This window comes from Arachis ipaensis, chromosome B8 (assembly GCF_059453495.1).
Source record: "Arachis ipaensis isolate K30076 ecotype BB chromosome B8, ASM5945349v1, whole genome shotgun sequence".
NCBI lineage: Eukaryota > Viridiplantae > Streptophyta > Magnoliopsida > Fabales > Fabaceae > Arachis > Arachis ipaensis.
The window spans coordinates 15374818-15397960 of NC_142443.1; the positions used below are offsets into that span (position 1 = coordinate 15374818).

The 23143-nt window shown below is 34.7% G+C and overlaps 1 protein-coding gene, 1 long non-coding RNA gene and 1 pseudogene across 2 annotated transcripts; 1 reads left to right on the plus strand and 2 right to left on the minus strand.

The window, feature by feature from the left end:
- The first annotated feature begins 13 nt into the window (after window positions 1-13).
- Window positions 14-1145, plus strand: LOC107628356 (uncharacterized). Its single transcript, XM_088495374.1, has 4 exons — window positions 14-37; window positions 519-693; window positions 789-894; window positions 993-1145. Exons 1-4 carry the CDS (start codon window positions 14-16, stop codon window positions 1108-1110), a joined length of 423 nt encoding a protein of 140 aa, XP_088351500.1. The 3' UTR covers window positions 1111-1145.
- Window positions 1146-4173: 3028 nt separating this feature from the next.
- On the minus strand, window positions 4174-6548 carry LOC107614398 (uncharacterized). The gene is made up of 3 exons (XR_015896016.1): window positions 6275-6548; window positions 5617-5776; window positions 4174-4559 (listed from the first exon to the last, which is right to left on the minus strand). It is a non-coding gene; the product is annotated as an uncharacterized LOC107614398 (long non-coding RNA).
- Window positions 6549-10477: 3929 nt separating this feature from the next.
- On the minus strand, window positions 10478-12562 carry LOC148547296 (UDP-glycosyltransferase 73C6 pseudogene; annotated as a pseudogene).
- Between the last annotated feature and the right edge of the window lie 10581 nt (window positions 12563-23143).

A 23143-nucleotide genomic window follows, 5' to 3' on the forward strand; every position in this document is an offset into this window, starting at 1 on the left:
TCGTGTTTTACAGATGAGATATAGACAAAGACATTGTGTACAGAGCCACTGAATTAGTGTATTTTGTGTCTCTTTACAGGAAGAACACGGAGACCCAACTTTTTTTTTATTTTTGTTAATTTTTCATAATTATATTTTTTATTATTATATTTTTCTTCTTAAATTTTTTGAATGAAAATAAATTAGATTTTTATGGCCATGGATTCCTTGCTCCCACATTTTTGTAGGAGTATGATTAACCTACATCAAAATAATTACAAAATGTACCCTTTTTTTTAAAAAAAATTTATTAATTATATTTTTACCCCTCAAATTATTAGTTTTTAACTTTTTTCCTTTCTCTTTTTTTGGTATGAGAAACTGAGAGAGATTACTGATTCTTGGAGAGCATCAACCAGGTTGAAGCCTTTTTTTTCCTTCCCTAACTCTGCCCTCACTCTCTCCTCTCCTTAGAGTTCTTGGAAAACCCTAACTCTACCATCCCCTTTCTTTTTTATTTCAGATTCAGGGGCTTTTAGAGAAGAGAAGCAGTTAGAGTTTTCATCCAACTGCAATCCCTGCCATTCTCATCCCCTTCCTTTGCTGCAAATTTTCGCGACCTGTTTCTGCCGACGCGCCACGCCTCCCCACGCCTCCCACGCTCAATAAGACAAGAGGTTTCTGCGGCCCTAAATCGCTCAACTGGTTCATCAGGTATACATTTTTTCTAGCCGTAAATTTTGTCTTTCTACCCGTATCATTCATTAATTCATTAGCTCTAAGACCAAGTTGAATTGATTTAATCACAGGAACACGTGACCATGATTCACCAGATGATAAATCCAAATGGGAATGCGTGAGGAAAGGGGTTTGCTGCATTTGCTGCGAAAGCAATATTGATTCTCTCTTGTACAGGTAAACTATTCAGTATCATTTTGATACATCAGCAGCCAATTTCGCTCTCGAGTTTAATCTCTTAACAAGCATTTTGTTTTTTTGTTTTTTCCTTGCAGATGTGGGCACATGTGCACATGTTCTAACTGTGCTAATGATTTGCACCGAAGTGGAAGGAAGTGTCCAATGTGTCAAGCACCAGTTGTTGAAGTAATTCGTGCTTATTCCATACTATAGTTTAGACATTAAAAAGGGGTTACATATAGCCAAAATTACAGAATCTTCACAAGTTTTTATTTTCTGGAGATTTCCAGGTACCTTAAGTTTAAGTTGATGTCCTTCTCCGTCCTTTTGCTTCTTGATGTGATTACCTGTATTTATGTCAACTTGTTAAGTGCAACAATGGAACAGTTGATGGCAATTTTTTGAGGGCCATGTTTCTGAAATAAATAAAGGAAATATCGGTTTTGATTTTGAGTGATTGGATTTCCTTCACTTGTTTTCAAATTTTATAGTACTTATGATGTAAAGTTGCATTTTTCATTGGTAGTGTGTATAACGTGGAGGTTTCTTGATGAGCAGAGTTACTAATTTCATTTTCTTTGGGTTGAGGAGTCACTTCTTGAACTGGAATAATCCTCACATTTTCTTCTCCCACAACCTCGTTACCTCTCTGAATATCTTTGTTGTTCCTTCTTGTTCTTTTGCTGCTGCTGCCCACAATCGAAACTTGAACACTTTCTTGCACAACTTTCCTGGTGGATTTGATCACCACCTTCTGACCACGCTTTGGACCCATTCTTCCCTTCCCTTTCAAGCTTCTTTGCAGATGTTGATAGACAAACTATGAAGGTTAATGGAGTATGTATTTTTTCACTTTCTGTTTTATCTTATATAACCAGCCAAACTCATTTGTTCTTTTTTCAGAAATGATTGAAAATTTGGTATCTTATTGTGATGGGGAATCTTAGTTCTTAATCTTAACCATGTTATGTTTTTGGCTCCTTTTGAAAGATACTACAAAATAAAACAATTTTTGGCCATAGTTCTTGGTTGGCCATGAATTGATCTTAATCTTCTGTTGGCATATAAATTAAGTATTCAGCACCAGGAGCTCCGCAACTTGCAAGGAAGGTAAGAGATCTACTTCAAAAATCCGGCTTCAGCGCGGTGGAAGAAGACAGAAGGAGGGGGCTAGATCATGGTGCTTGGGTTCCATTGATGTTGATGTACCATTGTTTTATGTAATTTAATTTATACAGTTCTTACCTAGTGAGATAAGATTTCGGTGTTTTTAAGGTTATCTCATGCAAGTTTGATAAAGAAATCTTCTTATTTGTTTTCTTCTCCTTGTTATGTACTGTTGTTGATATTTTGACATGTATTTTCCTTTACTCATTAGAAGAAGCTAAATATAAGTTTTTCATTGTTGCACAAATAATAATTCCAATACATAAGGCTACCATAATGTTCAAAACCGAAGTCTCCTGGGTCATGTGACTGGTTTCATCGTTATTTACAGAAATATATAGGTTATGAATAATTTATATTAACCGATAAAGTAAAGGAAATTAGTAATATAGAATTGTAATATATAGAAGGATAAATTAATGTAAAAATAAATGAAACATAGCTTAGTACTTTGTCTTTCAAAGAAACTATTAAAAATATCTAAAAAGATAATTCCTTATTCCCAAATGTCTTCATGCTCTTTGTGTTGTAGGCATTGATTGGACTGAATACAAGAGGCAATTGAAGAAGGCAGAGCAATGGAATGTGGAAGTCTACTAATTTATATGATCACTTTCTGTAGATATAAAGCCATGTTAGTTTTTCTATGATCATCATGATTTTCTCCTCCTTCATGAAACCACTTCATCATTTTGAGGGTCATATGATGAAGGTCATACAAATAATATAGATGAAGGCAACATTGTTTTATTTACCAGTTTTCTACCATATCTTTTGTGAGGATTTCTTTAATACCATATAGTTTCCTTAATGATTAAAATCATAGTTTCGACACAGTATAGTTATAAAGCAATAATTTGTTTTCAGTAAGCTATTTTGTATCACTTTTGAGACATTTAAATTTAAATTGAAACTAAATTTGATTTCACAAACATTAGAAACATTCAGTAGTGTTGGTGCTTGAAGGTGGTCAATATAAGGGTTAACTTGGCCATCAATAAATGAGTTTATGATGGCTGAAGATCATGCCAAACCCCTTTAAGCTAGCCAAGCAAAGTTTCTTAATTGAATATCTTATTCTTGTTTAAATGGACTATGATTTAAATTGTTTCAATGGAACCAAATTTAGGTGCTCAACTGCTCATGGAAAATATATGCATATATAATCAATGAGAAAAATGCTATTTCAGATAGAATTTTTAGTTATTAACAGAGCTAATCTTAACAAATTATTTTGTTATTTGTAAATTATCAGTCTATAATTAGGAGTTTTAATTTATCTTTTTATTAAATATCAAGAAAAAAATGATCTTTATAGTGATTTTTAATTCAAACAAGTACAAATATCAAATTTCCAATTGACTTGTATATAAGAAAAAAAAAATCTTTATTCAAATATATGGGTTTAACATTGTCTTGTGATATGAATTAGCAATCTGGTATCTCCAAGAAAAAATCTGGCCAACAGATTATTATTTTTACCAAAACAAACGAAGGAATCAAGATCTGGAATATCTCTTGGAATTATAAAATCAACGAGGCATTCTGTTATTTGCTTGTTCTTAGTACTGTAATGATGCCTTGATCTCATTATCCAATTATCTTTATTTGATTATTGTCTTAGTGATAAGTTGTAATGAGTTTATGGCTTCTCCTTCTTTTTTGATAACCTAATTATAAAATTAAGAGTAGTGTAAGAATTCTATTAAAAAAATGATATAAAATCCTAATTAAAAGTACTCAAAATTTTTTCATAATTAACAAAAAAAACAAGAGAGCTTTTCCCCCCTTATTTTATAAATTATATATAACAAACTTATAAAATCTTACACTTGAAAATTAAATTTTACAAATATTATATTATATTTACACCAAAATAAATTATTATAAAACCAAAAAAGTTCGAGCATTGAGTCATTCCCACATGACCTGGATCTGTAATGATTTCTAGCTGCGGTTCTTTTGGCAATTATGTATTTATTATGCCTTCTGTTCTAAGTAATTCAGAAAACTGAATAGCTTTTAAGTGCGGCAAATAGACGTATTTTTACGTTAAAATACAATTCATGTTCAAAACAAGTTAAAAAATAATCAATTAGACAAGCAAAGTTAACGATCATGAACAAATGAAGAATTTCTACTCATTAATCCTTTCATAGAGTTCATTAGAACAGTAGTGATAAACCAAAATTGTTGAGGAGTTCTAATCCTTTTTCCCCTTTGAGGGAAGGAAAACTGAACTAAAATGAACTGTTTTTACGACACAAAAAGAAGGAAAACAATACAGAACGGTCACATGATAAAAAGGAAAATCCTCCATCTTTGAGCTCCAGAACTCAAACTCTGAAGCCTTTGCTATTCCTTCTTCCTCTAGCACGCTCAAATTTCCATCCTTTTGAACGAACGTAGGGCTTGGTGTGACTATGGGGCACACCAGGTGCTGGTCCAAAGTGCTTGACAGCCTCTCGGGCATTCTTAGGGCCTCTAAGAAGAACCTGAAACAATATGTTATCTCATTCATACCCTGTTTTTTATAATGTCATTATCCAATATCCATATATTTCATTAATGGAATCCGTTTGTCCACAAAACAAAGGCAAAAAACAAAATTGGTAGATCATTGAATTCTCACAAGACATGAAATGATTTAGTGTTTTACAGATGATGGCATTTGGCATTATTTCAATTCATTGAAAAAACTGAAATAGAAATGCTTAATATTCTTAGTAAATAAAATGCATTGATAAAGAAAATGCAGCTGATAAACTTTAATGCTTAGAGGCATAGTCACAATCAATTTCTTAGCCAAAGTTCATGTTAATTCATCTTAATTGGGTTCATCAATAATTTGAACCGCCAAAAAGAAACTATATGAATATATGGACTTATATATATATGAACAGAACTAGAAAACTAAAACTTTATAGGTGTGAACGGTGCTAATGAAGTGGTTGGTGGGGCCATTTGCTTTGGATTTTTGGGTGCACTTGAGACAAGCAATCTCAATTCTCAAACTTTCGGTGTGTTGTGTGCAATGATCTTTAACTGTTAATTCCTTCTCCCAACTGTTATATATAGCACACCATCTCTGGCTTCTTTTACTCTACTCTACTCTACTCTCTACTCTCCACTCTCTTCCTTATTTCTATCAATTTCTTTTCTGTTTCCAACTCAATTTCACATTCTCCATACAAAGTAACTACATTACTATTTATTGATTCTCAACTATCCTTAAGCTTAATCTTTCATATCCTTGGTTCTCTTATCACTTTTCATCATTTAATCTCAGCCCCAAGTGTTTGATTAGCATTCAATCATCACAATATAAAATCACATATTCAGAAGATCAATTAAACATTTGCCACAACATAATCAAGCACAAATCAAACTAATATATCAAACTCAACCAATACAGCTTCATAATTTCAGTTTATATATCATATGATTGAGCTTCTAACTATCCTAATCCTTATTCTTAGTAGCTGATTTCTCTTAGTATAATTCTCTTGGTCTTAAATCACAAAGAACCTGGAAATTAATCAACTAATTAACCTGGAAATTGGAGAACATACAGAAGCAGGGGGCGGCGGCGGCAGAAGCAGGTTGCGGTGGCGGAACTAGATTGCGGAAATTTGCAGCAGAGGAAGAGGATGAGAATGGCAGGGATTGAAGTTGGATAAAAACCCTAGCTACTTCTCTTCTCTGAATGCCCCTGTATTTGAAATCAAAGAGAAAAGGGAGGGCAGAGTTAGGGTTTTCCAAGAACTCTAAGGGACGGGGAGAGTGAGGGCAGAGTTAGGAAAGGAAAAAAAGGCTTCAATCTGGTTGATGTTCATCTCTCTCAGTTTCTCGTACCCAACAAAAGAGAAAGGAAGAAATTTACAGTAGAATACACAAAAAAGCTAAAAATAAAATAAATTTGCAGAAGCATAAAAAATTTGCTAATATTAATGAACAATCTTCCATCATTTTCCAATGACCTACAAAAAAGAACAACCAAAGTATTCATCTATTCCAAAGTACCATTCCCTCATCCACCGAGTTAAAGCCCAAGGCAAAAGAAAAGAGTGGAAAAGCGAATAGGTAAAAGAAATAAAGAGAGGGAGAATCCAAGAGAATCTAACCAGCTGACTTCTGAAACGTTACAATCTTTTCAACATAGCAATAAAATCACAACGACAATAAAATCACAACGATAATAGCAACTTACCCACCAAGATTTAATTGGTGAAGGCTGCAAAAGTAAGGAGACAGGGAAACACCAAGATTTTATCAAGTGTTGATGCAGCGTCTTGCGCGGCGGCGGCGGCGGCGTCTTCTTGCGCGGCGGCGGGCGCAGGTTGCGACAGCGAGGGGAAGAGGAAGATATTGAGATTTGGAGTAGGGGAAGAGGGAGAGAGAGACGGGGATTGAAAATCCTAGTAGAAATTGATAAAGAGAGGAAAACTTTAGTAGACCTTTTTTCTCTAAATGCCTTTGAATCTGAAAATGAAAGAGAAAGGGGACAAAGTTAAAAACCAATAATTTGAGAAGTCAAAGTCTAATTAGTAAATTTTTCAAAAATAAAAAAACAAGGTACATTTTGTAATTATTTTTATGATAGTTAATTATAATCCTACAAAAATGTGGGAGTAACAAATCTATGGCCGATTTTTATAATTTATTCCAATTTATTAACAAATAGAATATAAAAATACACAATTTTGTATTTCTATTTTTCTATATTATTCTCAGTGTTTTATCTTGTCTTGTTCTTAAAAACAAATGCACTTAATCTATCAATGATTTTTAAGTATTTGGAAAGTTAAAAATTAGTTACTATTGGGATTTTTTATTTTAATAAATAAATTAAATTATAATAATTACTGAAATAAATATTTTAAAAAATAATTACCGAAATAAATACTCCTCTCTTGAGATAATTTTGCGTGTATCTCGTTAACGAAATAAGAGAGGTGGACGTGACACGTGTATATCTAGTTTACGGTATAAATGAGATAAGTTATGTCATACGTGTATTTGTAAAAAAAAAATATTTTTTCTGAAAATAATAAAAAATATTAATAATATCAATAATCCAAACTTTTAGCATGCAGTTAGTACATAAAAAATTGGTAAAAGAGATTAAAATGGATATATTTGATCAATTAGTATTCAAAAAGAGTACATAAAAAATTTTAGATTAAATTATAATCCAATTGGATCGATTTAAATTTGAAAAGGTTATCTCCCACTCTCCCACTATCCCCATAAAAAATAGAAGATAATTGAAACGGTTATTTCCACGTTATCTCCCACCATCAACCTCTCCTAACAATGGGCAAACGGTTATTTCACATCCTCCTATTCTTTTTTTTATTTTATTTATTGTGCATCAACTTCACGCTTCCAATCTTTCCATTTTTAGGAGTAGACACAATTACCATATTTATTGCTCATGGAACTTGAACACGTACTAATTTTTTATTTTTCAAATTTAAATCAATCCAATTGGATCATAATTTAATCTAAAATTTTTTATGTACTCTTTTTGAGTACTAATTGATTAAACATATCTATTTTAATCTTCTACCAAACTTTTTATGTACTAATTGCATGCTAAAAATTTAGATTATTGATATTATTAATATTTATTATTATTTTCAAAATTTTTTTTTACAAATACACGTATCTCGTTTACAGTATACAAAATTATCTCGTTGTAAATAAGATAAAAGATGAATATTTATTTCGATAATTATTTTTTAAAATATTTATTTCAGTAATTATTATAATTAATTTATTTATTAAAATAAAAAATCCGTTACTACTTTGTTGTAGTAATTGTTCATTTCTGTGCGGCTGTTGGCATATAACCTATATAGATAATGTGTCTTCCTCACAAATTATTTGTCCGTTTCAATTTGTTTCTCTGTCCGTGACCTTAACCACTTGGTGAAATGCCGCCAAACATAAAGTCATACAGATGTTATCTTCATCCTAGAATATATTAACTTAGCTAAATGTTTTTTATTACTGATTGTTCATTTGAATTGTTTGAATTATTTTTATATAAAATGACTATATAGTATAAATGTTTCATTTTCATAAAGAAGAATTTTGAATAATTAAGAATTCTAAGTTAGATAATCTTAACATAATGTAATTTAGGTTTTTTTAATTAAAATTTTGTACTTTATCTGAGATCATATTAATGGTTTTGATATTGCCATGTAGTTGCATTACTTAATCTGAGATCATATTAATGGTTTTCATTATGAGTTATGCTATATATACACTAAAATCAGTCACCAAAATCAGTCATCAGTATATGAATATAAATACATATTGAAAATAAATTAAACTATACATGTATTTATACACAAAAATATTTATGGCTGATTTTGGTGTACAAATAGCATTTTTGTTTGATTATATAGGTTTTTCTAACTCTCCTCTTTTGGCTTGGTTTTTCGAGAATTTATCTACTAAATCTCCCTACCAATAAAGACAATCTTGGCCCCTTTTTTATTTGTTACTACGATGAAGTCTTTACGGTATGACAAAATAAATTTGTTTTTTATGTTGATGATATTATTAAGGACGAGAATGCTGCTCCTCTTGCTGTCTATCTAGCAAAGAACTTTTAGCATGCTCAGGCTGAAGTGAGTCGAGTTAGGAAGGTAATTGGCAATTATGTTGAGAGTAAGGGTGTCCATGGATCAAATCGTATCCGCAGATCCGCGGTAAATATCCGCATCTGATCCAAAAATTGCGGATACGATCCGATCCGCAAATTGATCGGATCCAATCCGCACCCTTTGCGGATCGGATCGCGGATATCTGCTCTACATCCGCGGATCCGCACTATAATAATTAAAAAATAAATAAATATATATATGTTTGGTAATATATTTACTTGTTTGTATGTTTTAATTAGTAATTATTATTCATATATTGTATTATTTTATTTTTTTTATTTAGAGAGAGTTTGATTAAGAATATTTTAGGAATAAATAAGTTTAAAAGTACGAAAGAAATATTTTTATCGAATTTTTTTACATAGAAATATGATTAAAAAGAGAAGGTTTAATAATGCGGATATATCTGATATCCGATCCGCAAATGTGTGGATCGGATTGGATCGGATCCGGCACTAAAAAGTGCGGATATTATATCCGATCCGATCCGATGAAAATTGTGCGGATCGGATCAAATTTTCGGCCATATCCAATCCGATCCGATCTGCAGACACCCCTAGTTGAGAGGCAAAATGCCACCCCTAGAATCTCTTTTTGTTAAACTAAACACAGACGGTTGGATTCTGCATAATAAAAAAAGTAGCTTGTAGAGGGATTATTAGATACATGAATAGAATGTTTCTAGCTGGTTTTAGTACAAACTTAACTTTTATTTCAGCAATTTCGGCAGAGCTCTGAGAAATTTTAATAGATGTGGATCTTACTGTAAACCTGAAGTATAATTGTGGTTGTGGAGGTGAACTCAGTTGCTGCAGTAAGACTTGTTCTTCATGATGATATTGATTTGCATTCTTTTCGAGCTCTTATTTTGGCAATTCTTGAGCTCTTGTTCGTTGAGTGGGTGTTCTGGGAAGCAATTAGAGTTGTGAATTAGATGGCAAGATATGATGCCAAGAGTAACTCTGATCATGTTATTTGGTCTGAGTTTTGTGTTGATCTTCAGCAAATCATCCACTTGAATATAGGATAGTGTTTGCTTTGAGTGAAATTGAGTTAAGATTATATGAGAGGTCTCATTTATAACAAAACATCAAATACTAGAGAGAGGTGAGAAAAACGAAAGCATCTTTCCACTTACACAAATGAAAGCATGCAAGCAATGAAGCAATTTATCTTCTCCCTTAACCATGCTCGACCTCAAGTCAATGGAAGGCACTGTTTCAGATGCAATTGGGCAACTGAATTTGTCATTCTACCTGCCCAAACACCAACTTCAAACAATCTACGGTGAAGGCCTCCAAACGGTAAATCCCTCTTTTCTTTGATTTTGATCTTGATCTTGAATTGCTTGGATTATTTTATTCGTTCTCTTTAAAGTATGTTTGCTTTGATGATTTTGTTCTGTGGATTAGAAACTGTTGTAAACAGATTCATTTCTAGATTTCCAAATTTCCCAAATAATATTTGCTGCCACTAAAATCTGCCCAAGTCCCTCATCTGTTGAATTAAGTTTTAATAACCAATTGTTTAGAGATCAAACATTCTGCTCACTAGGAGATATGTACATTGACATCTTAATAGACAGTGTTGAATAATCATACATATGCAAACAGATATTGTGCCATTAGTTTTTGTCAACTAGATTATCATATACCCCCCAAGCTTTTAAGCAAAATATCTTGGATAAACATAGTCAAGTTACTATGAGAAGATCCACCTTGGGTATTTGTCAACTAGATTATCATATACCCCCCCAAGCTTTTAAGCAAAATATCTTGGATAAACATAGTCAAGTTACTATGAGAAGATCCACCTTCTGCTACAGATATTTTAGCCATTTTCGCTAACTTTCTTACCCTTTCTCTTCTCTCTTCACATTCACCATTATTCTCATCCATTAACTTTTCTATTCCTTTTTTAATACCATCATTCCTAATCAATACACCAATCTCCTCTTCCTTCCCCCATGTTGGGCCAACCGTGGGGAACTCTCGACAACCGGAGAGATTTCGGGGAGGAATCAAGTGAGAGAACATAAGATGAGAAGACACCACATCCAACTCAAAACCTTAAGGTGTCAAGTTAATGGGTCTCTCATCTTATAAACTCCTCACTCTTCCTTTCTTTCTTTGATGTGGGACTAACTTCAACACTCCTCACACTTGCAACACTAACAATCTCCCCCTCAAGTGTGAGCCTCCACATCAAGTATCAACTCCCCTCTAGCTCCTCCACCACCACGAGTATTCGTCCATCACACCGCCGCAAAACACCGCGGGACACGCCGTCCGGACCACCTTTGTCGAGAAGACTTTCGATGCTTCACCTTGAATACTCCTTAAAACTAGACCGATTAAACCATCGGCTCTGATACCACTTTGTTGGGCCAACCATGGGGAACTCTCGACAACCGGAGAAATTTCAGGGAGGAATCAAGTGAGAGAACATAAGATGAGAAGACACCACATCTAACTCAAAACCTTAAGGTATCAAGTTAATGGGTCTCTCATCTTATAAACTCCTCACTCTTCCTTGCTTTCTTTGATGTGGGACTAACTTCAACACTCCTCACACTTGCAACACTAACACCCCACTCCATAGGACTTTTTGCACCAACCATCACTCCAACTTTTAGTACTTTGACAACTAGTTTTTCATTCACAAACTGGTCGCCAAATAAGGGCCATGTCAGCTTCTAAGTTAGAGTTCCAGCCACAGTGTGTCAAGAACCCTCCAATTGAAGGATGTGATAGTATTAGCAACTGAGGAGCCCAACCTCGAATTATAAGGCTCTCATCTTTGATTCTTTCTTCAAATCCATCTTCCTTAATCCACTTTTCTAGCGCTTCTAATTGACTTCCTTTTCTTATGACCTAAATGAAAGGTCTTTTTTATTCTTCTAAGGCTAAATCAATCTCAATCAACTGAGTTGCTGTTAGATTACATAAACTTCCAAGAAATACATAAATTACACTCTTAGGCTTTTGAGAATCAAGCCATTTTTGGTGTATCCACTCTTCAGTTGAAACCTTGTTGCCTCTTTGAGCCTTGTCCAAGTAATCCTTGTTGCTTAATGACACCGGACTGATGCACCACACTTTATCCTTTCTATGCTTCTTGTATATGCTTGCATACTCAGGCTCCTACTTTTGGAAGGAATTCATGATTATTCCATAAGTGTCTACTTCGGCTGCGTATATCTCTTGATAAAACTTGTTCCAGTTCTCATCCGCTAGACTTAGTACCTGCGCTTTGGTGACTTCAATCTTGTCTGGTAGATTTGGTATAATGAAGTACTCTAATTCATCCTTTATGCTCTCCCTCACATTACTGATGCGCATAGCATCCTGACAGACTAGATAGAAGCAACTCACTCCGACAAAAGAAATCCTTGGAACATTGAATTTATTAGCAATGTGGATTGTGTACGGGAGACACATATCGGAGACTATGCAGCTTGGTAGGGGCGACAACTCTTCAAAGAGTTTTTCCACAGGTTCCCTTAGAACACTTGGTGCAGTGAATAAACTCAAGGCATTGCCAAGTGAATCAAGCATGTCAAGATTCTCACACCCTTCTGGCAAACCTGCCTCTTTATATGAAAACTGAAGCTGAATTAGTCGAATTTGGTAACTGGAATCGATTAAACGAGCAAAGGTTGATGTGAATCTTGCTGCGTTTTGCAGGGTTGTGACTACTGTGACGATAACATTATTGCGCTAAAGCAATAACTTTGCTAAGTCCATTATGGGAATCATGTGGCCTTGTGCCATGAATGGGAAGATAACGAAGTGGAGCTAAGGTGTTTGGGAAGCCATTATTGTTTCTCTGGATATGATTTAGTGCACTGAATAATTTCACTTGGACTTGTTATTTATAAACTGCATTCCTTTCTTGGTGATGTCAGTGTCTACATCAGCCAGTTATATATCATTGTATAAATTTTTATTCTATTTTATTTTATTTATTTTTCTGTGTGTCTCGCATCACTAATTTACCACTGATTTTTAAGTGTTTTGGCACTTCTGTACGTCTGTTAGCACACAACCTATATACATCATGTGTCTTCCTCAGAAATTATTTCTACATTTCAATTTGTTTCTATGTATATTCATTTTTCTGTTCTTCTCTTAACCACTTGGTGAAATGTCGCCAAGCATAAAGTCATACAGATTTTCCTCATCTTAGAATATATTAACTTGGTGAAATGTTTTTTGTTACTGAATGTCCATTTGAATTGCTTGAAACATTTTTATATAAAATGACTATGTAGTACAAATGTTGCATTTTGATAAAGAAGAAATGTGAATAATTAAATTAAAGGACTTCAAGTTAGATAATCTTAACATCATGTAATTTGGGTTTTTTTAATCAAAATTTTGTACTTATTATGGGATCATATTATTGGTTTTGATACTACCATGTAGTTGCATTACCTTTTTTTTAAATAAATACACATTGTTAAGTTAAATTAGAGTAAATGTTTCGTGGTCTTATTTGTTGGAGATTGAGTGCTCTATGGTGATTTTCGTGACCTGATTTTGATTATTCCATTGTTTCTACTAAGAAAAGAAAAATATTAGCTTTTTTTTTTCAAAAGACAGAATTTCATTCATTAGGAATAGAAAAATATTAGCTTTTTTAACTATTGGGCTATTACAATTAAAATTAAGGTTCTTCAAAATAAACTCAAAAGAATAATAAAGACTTAATTTAGAAAAGGAATTACTGCAGCCAAGGCCTTGGATCAATGGCAGCATCACCTACCTCACTGGGAGCTGCATCCAAGTTTGAATCCTCCATGAGGAATATAGAACTTATCTTAGTAGTAGTAGTGTGTGTGAGTGGGGTGTGTGTTGTGTAATGTATAAGACCAAAAAAAAGAAAAGAAAAGGAATTGAAGTTGGGCATCAAAAAAAGCAATGATTTATGGAATCTTCTTCTCTGTTGCAGCGCTGGCACATAGGATGGGTAGAATTTATACGATGGTGGAGGGCTTGCATTACCGGAATTGAGCTATGAAGGGATCTCCATAAAAAGAAATGAATTTTAGGGGGAAGACCCACCTTCCATAGGTCACACCATAATTCCTTATTCCTCATTATTTCAGAGCATAGGTCTATGGGTAAATGGTGAAAAAGGTAAGCTATTTGGTATCCTGAAGACACATCATATTTCCTATTCTTATTAAAAGACCACATGATCTCATCTTCTCCATCACCAATATTGGTTGCAAAAATTCTTTGGCTCATCGATTCTGAGAAATTATGTTCAATTAGATTTTGGTTCCATATTTTGCCAGGTAGCATCAAATCACAAACCCGAAATAGAGGCTGAGTTGGTACAAAATTAGCATCAGAAGAGAAAACATAATATGGATATGGAGGAGAAACCCAAGGATCTCCAAAAATTTTGATGTTATCACCGATTTCAACTTTTCAGCGGAGACCCTTCTCTATTTCTTTTCGACCCTCAAGAATACTCTACCACCCCCAAGAAGGTAAAATTCCGATCTTAGTTTGCATTACATTACTGTATCTAAAATATTTTCCTCTTGAGTATTTTGGATAGTAAAGATTGAGGTTGTTTGACTATTCTCCAGCATTGTTTTGCCAATAGAGCTAGGTTCTGAACTCTTAAATCTTTAAACCCCAAACCACCTTCTTTCTTAGCTCTCGTCATAGTATCCCAGCTGACCTAAGCTATTTTTCATTCTGAACCCCTCTGACCCCACCAAAACTGAGCTAAAATACTGTGAATCACTTTAATAAGAGTATCTGGGAGCTTGACGCAACATAAAGTATAAATAAGCACTGCTTCTCCCACTGCCTTGATAAGTACATGCCTTCTAGCTGATGACAAAAGACGTCTTTTCCACCCTTGCACTTTCTTCCTAACTTTCTCTTTAATCAGCCCAAAAGTAGCCTTTTTAGAGCGTTGGACAACAGAAGGTAGTCCTAGATACTTTTCTTGAGCTCCTATGTGCCTAATATGCAGCTGGTTAGTAAGAGAGATTCGGATATCCGCAGGAGTATTATTACTGAAAAAAAAAGCTGATTTATCTAAATTAACTTTTTGACTGCTAAACTCCTCATAAGTCTCTAAAAGTTCCAAAATATGATCACAAGATTGAGGGTTAGCCTTGCAAAAAAGAATAGAGTCATCAGCGAATAAAAGATGATTAATAGTAGGGCTACTTCGACTGATCTGAATACCTTGAATGAGACTGTTTTGCTCTGTCTTGTGTAGCAAAAAGGATAATCATTCTGCACAAAATAGGAATAGATATGGAGATAGAGAGTCACCTTGTCGGATGCCTCTATTTGGCTTAAAAAAGCCAAAGGGTTGACCTTCCACAACAACAGAGTAAGAAACTGTAGTCACCACCTCGCGAACCCAGTCAATCCAACTAGAATGAAAGCCCAACTTATCCATCATAAACCACAAGAAATGCCATTCAACTCTATCATATGCCTTACTCATATCTAATTTAATAGCCATCTCAGTCTCCAAGCCTTTCTTCTTGTTTTTTAAGTAATGCATGCATTCATGGGCTATTAGGATATTATCAGAAATTAACCTTCCTCTTAAAAAAGCACTCTAATTAGGGCTGATTAATTTGTTCATAATACCTTGTAGCCGATGAACTAAGACTTTAGAAATAATCTTGTAAACAACTGAAGAAAGGCTGATAGGTCTCACCTGAGTCATATTACTAGCATTTGGAACTTTTGGAATCAAGCAAATATGGGTGTGGTTGAAACTCTTGAGAATTCTTCCACTTATAAAAAAAAACTCCTAACTGCCTGAGTGACATCTTCTCCCACAATATTCTAGTAGAATTGAAAATTTTTATCCGTAAATCCGTCTTCTCCTGGTGCACTTTGTGGGTGAACGCTAAAGGTTGCCCTCTTAATTTCCTCCCTCGACACTGACCTTAATAAGCTTCTATTCATAGAGTTCCTCACTTTAGGCACAAAATCTTCAAACATCTGATTCGGATCAGTAGTGTCCGAAGCAGAATCTTCTTGAAATACTCTTCAGCCACTGAAGCAATCCCTTCATGAGTTGTAGTTACTCCACCATCAGTCCTCTCTAGTCTCCATATTTTATTATTCTGGTTTTTAGATTGGACACTTCGATGAAAGAACTTAGTATTTCTGTCACCTGCTTGTAGCCACTTAATACAAGATTTTTCTCTCCAATAATTTTCTTCTTTATCGTAAGCCGACTCGACTTTCCTCTCTAGCTCATCAATCACTTCCCCGCCATTGACTTCTGCTTCCCGCAGCACTTCAATTTCTCTCAAAAGATCTTCAATTTCTTTTCTTGAGTTTGACTTGCATTGTTGCTGCCACTGCACTAGTTTATGCCTACAAATTTTTAGGTTTTGTGCCAAAATAAACATAGCCAAACCCTCCACTTTCGTCTTCCAAGCCTTTGTACTAATGTCTTTAACATCCACTTGACTACACCATCTCTCTTGAAATTTAAACCTCCTTTTAGACTTCTCCATAACTGGATTAGTATCTAAAAAGAGGGGGCATGATCAGAGTCATTCTCAGAGAGTCTATGAATTGTTGCCGAAGGATAAGAATTAAGCCACTCTTCTTTCGCCAGCCCCCTGTTAATACGTTCTTTGATAAGCTCTTGACCCCTTCTTCTATTTGTCCAGGTAAATGGTCTCCCAAATCAACGAGTGCATTTCCATCAATAAATTCAGTAAACGCGGCAATAAAGGAAGCAGATTTGTCACTTCCTCTCTCCTTTTCTTGTTGATTTACAATGGCGTTAAAATCACCTATCACCACTACCTCCTCTTGCATCTGATTGATTATAGAAAAAAGCTCATTGAATTGTACCAGCCTAGTTTGTTCTAAGCTACTTAAGTGCACACCAAGATTAGTTTTGTCCTTTTAAATTTTAATCTTTTATTCATTTTTCTTCCTAAGATTTGAACTAAATATCTTTGATTATGAGACTAAAAAGTTTACTATCTTAACTAATCCTGCATTAATTATCATTACAATATGTTATTTTTAAATTATAACATAAACATGAAAACATATTTATAAACAAGTGAATTCTTAGATTCCAATCATTTACATACACACAAAAAAACCCTAAAAACCCTCTTACATTAGCCACAGATAAAGATTAAACTCACCCCTTATTTTCTTAAAAAAATAAAAATAAAAATAAAGAACTCTATGTTCATCTAGTTTTAGCCATTAATCATCTACTTATATTTAACAAATATTAGATATACACGGAAATGGATCCTCTCAATTGTTAAAAAAAATTGAGAGTGTAAAGTGTAATTTCTAACCCTTCATTACTCTCTCTCTCTCATATTTATGCTTGGTCCCACTTATAAAATTAATGGTGTGAGATCACACTTTACTCCCTCAATTGTTAAAAAAAAATTGAGAGGATCCATTCTCGATATACACATCAACCATCAAATCAACCACATATATAAAATACATATTAATATACAAAATATACACTAAAAATAAATTTAACAACATATATATTTATACAAAAATACATAATGATTGATTTTTTGTGTGCACATAGAATTTTATATATTCTTATGGTAGTCAGTGGCTAAGAGAAGGGGGGTTGAATCTCAGCCCCTTTTTTTTTAATATTACTTTCTGCCTTTTAAGATAGCTTCAGGAGATATTTCTGCTTTTTGTCTCATAACAAGTCGAGAGACATTTTCTTTTTGTCTTGTAACCGGTTAGGAGATATTTTTCAATTTTGTCTCCTACGCAATAGAAATAGAAACAGAAATGGAGTAGAAGGAAAAAAGAGAATCACACCCAGAAGTATCTTGGTTTAGCTGCTAAGTGTAATGTAGCCTACATCTAGTCTCCATCAAAACAGTGATGGAATTTCACTATAATCAACAGATTACATACACCAATTCTTCCCTAGGAACTACTCATTCCTATCTGGGATAAGTCCAGAATCTATCCCCAAAACTGAACTTGACTTGGACAACTACCAAGCTTTCAACCGCAAAGTGCTAACCCAACTTGCAATGAAATCTCCACAGGATCATGAAACACAACACAGATGTACAAAGGACCTTTAAGACATCTATGGCTTTTTCTTCAATTTTGCACTCTCTGCCTTTTTCCTCTCACTGGGTTTTTCTTACAAACCTCTCTCTGTTTTCCTTTTACCATGAGACTCAGACAGACAAAACTAAAGAAAAGAAAACAAAATAAAACTTATTGAAGGAGAAGAACTCTGTTAGCTTAGGGTAGCTATGAGAACTCTGTGCTTTCTCTCCTTGATCTCAACCCTTGGCCGTTCACCCTTATTATAGAAGGGGAAGCTTCCAAGGTTGAAACCGGTTCAACCAAGTCACCATCTTCTTCTCCAACACATAGCCGGTTCGGGCAGAGAAGAGAGAGGGAAACCAAAGCCAAAAATCAACATGCATGTACCTCTCTCAACCCTTCTCATCAAACTTCTTCAATCTGAGCCTTCCATCTTGACTTTGGCCCCAAGAATGAATTTCAACCGTTGATGATTCTCTAATCCTTGACAGCTCCAACCTTTCCAAATTTGCTTCTTCCTCTTCGTAGCTCCAATAGCTACCTTCTCTCTTGGATGAACAAAAATGGAACAAAGCTTTAGCCACAGAGATCTTTCTCTCTGACCGAGACCGATCCTTTACATTTTTGGCATGGAGATCTTGGAGCTTCTTCTTGAAATCTTGCCTTCAATGGCAAAGATCTCAACTATGCCATGCTTTGGATCTCCTTTTTTCTTTACTGGCTTTCTTCATCCTAGCCTTTTGCTTCTTCATAGCTTCACTGTGTTCTCTACTTTTTTCTTCTGATAACTTCTTCTTACTTCCATCTTCTTTTCTGATGGATGTGACAAACAAAACAACAAAGAGAGTGAAGAGAGAGAAGAAACGAAGCATTTATGTGAAATTAAATGAAATTGGAATGTGGACTTCGGTTACCAAGGGAAGCAATTAATCAAATTGAATCTTTTGTTTCAGTACCCAATGCAAGCCATTGATCCAATTGAAGTTTGAATTCCATTCCATAATGGGGAGTAGGTAACCGAACCACTTCTCTTTCCGTTCCTTCTCCTTTCAATTTCGGACCAAGAGATTGTTGGTCCGTCAACAATTTGTTTTGGGCTGCACATTGGTTTCCTGGCCCAATTAACATATGATTATGTATTAAAATAATTCAGCCACTTTGCTTGGAATTTTTTTTGCACAAAGGCTAAATATTTTCTTATCACTTTGGGCTTTAATTTCCTTTTAGCCCAACTGAAAAGTTTGTTTTATTTTTCCTGCACACTCACAAACCCATTAAACAAACAATTGGAATCAAAAATCAAATTAACAATTTTTGTAATTAATATTTTGAACAATGTTTGATCATCACAATAATTTCAAGTTTTCCAAACTCATCAATCTCCCCCTTGATGACAAACATTATTAAAAAAATAAATTGAAAAAGGATTAGGATTTAGAAAACTTCCTTTGATGATTTGACCAAATCCTCCCCCTTTCAATTGATCAATTTGCTCTCCCTTAATGTGTGCATGTATCTAATGAAAGCACTACCTGTAAATATGCTCAAGCAGTTCCATAGAAAATTCATATATTCAAAGCATGGAACTTTTTAAACAAAAGACATGTTAAAAAGCTTGATTTTTGAGCAAATGGATAAAAAAAATCAAGACTCAATTTTGTTATCCTTCAGACAACATGCTGCTCACAAAAAATTTTCTTGTGAAACATAGTATGACAGAGTACATTCAGAGTACATGTCCAACAAATGATCAAGACTTATCATACTACATATAGCAATATATTCAAAGCAGATAATCCCTGCCAACAAAAAATATTTCTTGCCAATCAAAGCAATAAATAAAAAAACATATAGCCAGCAACATAATGTTCAGCCACTATAACAGAGCATAAAAAAAATTGGCATGAAACAAGAATCAAAAGGCTAAAAAAAATAAAGCACAAGAATTGGATTGGTAGTCCCAATTCTATTTTCCACAATACAATTCCACCCCTTTTTAATTCCTCCCCCTTTTGTCATCAAGGAGGGGACCTGCAAAACAGATAAAAACAGCAGTGTCATGCAAAATATTTGATATTAAAACCCAAACAGAGTATTTAAAGTTACTGAGTACAGTCATCCCAACATCAAATAGTTCAAGAGAAACTAAATCCAAAAAGACAATAAAAGAAAAATTGTTCAAGATCATAGGCAGCAGAGAGCAAATCATTCAGGCTTCAGAAAGATTTATATCAGAGTCAAGGTGATTGTCTTCTCCATCAGAATGAGCCAAGTCCTTCTCCAAGCTCTTAATCAACAGATTAACCCTTTCATGGCATTTGGTCCAGGCCTTCTCATTTTCATAGGCTTATTTCCGAGCCTCTTTGTAGGTCCTGACCATCATACTAGACATGTTGGAGAACTCATTTAGAACATCTTTGATAGATTTAGAAAGCTTAGAAGATTCAGGAGGATGGCTGTCACTTTTGCTATCAGAGAGCATTGATGCCATTGAACTTTTGCCTTTTTTACCTTGCATAGAATCAGGAACACCGCCTCCTTTAATGGTGGAAACCCTGTTCTCAACTGGTTCATTGCTCAAATCCACATTAAAGTACTCAAAGATGCAAGTCAGAAATATTCCATATGGCAGATTTGCTTTCTTATCACTGCGGATATAGTCCCACATGTGTCTTACCATAAGATATGCAAATGAAATGGATGCAGAAGTGAGAATAGCGAATAAGACAAGGGTATCACAAATGGTTACTCGCTGAAAAGAACCACTTTGAGGCATAAGAATATGATTGATGATACAATGAAGTAAGGTTCGCACAGGTTCGAGAGCCTTGTGGATCAGAGTTGTTCTGTCAAGAGTAGAGAAGTTTTCACAGACCCGAGTTAGGGATACTTGAAGGGAAACCCCAACATGGGAGTCCCATTTTCCAGACATGTAAGCCCTGGCTCCTTCATCTTGGTACCCCAGGGCAGCACTTATAGTATCACGATTCAAGGTGAGATGAACCTTTTTGACATATGAATGCAATGCACCATCATGATACATCATATTAGCATAAAACTCACGAACCAAATTCAAGTAAACAGGTTTTCAAATTTTGAAAAGAGGAGCCCATTTGAGATCATCAAAAAAAGTAGTAAAATCAATTCCTTTTTCACAAAGATTTTCCAGATTACTATATAGGAAGCACAAAGATGACGATTTACCAGAACCTGTGAGTGGAACTCAAAAGCAGCGCAAGACATGAAACGGGCAGGATCAAAATGGGAGTGACTTTTACCATACTTGTTTTTTAAGTCCAATGAGTCCAAGTTAGAGGGTTCTCTGGTGTTGTGAAGGACTGGCTTCTTTGTCCTTTAAGACTGGCTAGAGGGATGAGGTGTGGAACATTGTGGTGGTGAAGGTTGTGGAGATGGAAGTGGTGATTCTTCTTCTTCCTCTTCAGGGACTTGCTCCTGTCCCTTGGTATTCTTCTTGGATGAACCAGCTTCCTGCCTTGATGTCACTCTTGCATGGATAGTCTTACGGGCCATGGATGCTGTTGAGTGAGAGGAGGGTGAAGACGATGAGTTGGGGTGAATATGAATGTGAGTGTGGGATTGAGGAGTTGTGGAAGATGGAGGATTTTTAACAATCGGGATTCGGATGCTTCTTCGTGTGGCTAACTTCTTTCTCATGATGAAAGAGGTGAAATGGAGAGTGAGAAGATGAAGAGAGGTCGAAGAGAGTGGAAGGCGATGAGAAGTTAGACCACATTAAATGCTTAGTGGAGAGAATAATATTTAAAGTAATGAGCATTTAATGGAAATAGTTTTTAATAAGGAAAATTGAAATTCAAAAAATAATTGAAACATCCTTTCCTTGAAATGTGGGAGAGAATAAGGAAAAAAGATTTGATTTGACAAGAATTCTCCCTTTTAAAGATATGATGTGATAACCTTCTTAAAAAAAAGTATTTTTTTTAAAATATAATTTATTAAAAGAACATGATGCCAAAAAATTAATTAATGAGCCAGTATCATGGAATGGGCTTAAAGGAGGTTGGTTGGGCTTGAGTTCAAGGCACCAAAGTTCAGTCTCCCCCTGTTTAATAGCTTGTTCATCATATGCCCAGATTTTTCTCCTTGCTGCCTACGAGACAAAAACAAACAGAGGCATGAAAATCACATTTTTTCAACAAAACTCAAATCCATCATCCCCAAACTGTTCCTTAATGAACAAAATCTATCTTCACACAGTGGTTTGGTGAAAATGTCAGTAAGTTGCTCTTCAGATTTTACAAATTGGATATCAATAGTTTCCTTTTGCACATGTTCCCTAATAAAGTGATATCTCACTTTAATGTGCTTAGTTCTAGAGTGCAGAACAGGATTTTTTGAAATGTTTATTGCACTCATGTTATCACAAAACAGGGGTATACTATTGATTTTCAATTTGTAATCTTCTAATTGAATTTTTAACCAAATTAATTGTGAGCAACAAGCAGCGGTGGATATATATTCATCTTCAGATGTGGATAGTGCAACAGTGGCTTGCTTCTTGCTTGACCACATGTTGGGTGAGCTTCTAAGAAAGCAACACATTCCGGAAGTGCTTCTTCTATCAACTCGGTCACCCGCATAATCTGCATCCCGAAAACCTACTGCAGAAAATTCATTAGATTTTGGATACCACAAGCCAAGATCACATGTGCCCTTAATGTATCTAATGATTCTTTTAACGACCGAAAGATGGGATTCTTTAGGGTGAGATTGAAACCTTGAGCATACACCCACACTTTGAACAATATCCGGCCTAGAGGATGTAAGATACATGAGGGATCCTATCATTCCTCTATACTTTGTTTCATCCACATCTTTCCCATTTTCATCCTTATCAAGTTTAGTGTTTGGATGCATAGGAGTTCCCATTGGTTTAGAATTTTCAAGACCAAATTTCTTGATTAACTCTTTGGCATATTTACCTTGGTGAATAAAAATACCACTAGGAGTTTGTTTGATTTGAAGACCAAGAAAGAAGGTTAATTCTCCCATTAAACTCATTTCAAACTCACTAGTTATAAGTTTTCCAAACTCTTCACACAAGGCTTCATTAGCCGAACCAAACACAATGTCATCCACATAAACTTGAACAATTAAGATATCATCATTAGATTCTTTTATAAACAAAGTAGTATCGGTAATACCCCTTTGAAAATTATTTTCCAACAAGAAGGCACTAAGCCTTTCATACCAAGCTCTTGGAGCTTGCCTAAGGCCATAAAGGGCCTTAGAGAGTTTAAAAACATGATTTGGAAACTCTTTGCTTTCAAAACCGGGGGGTTGAGC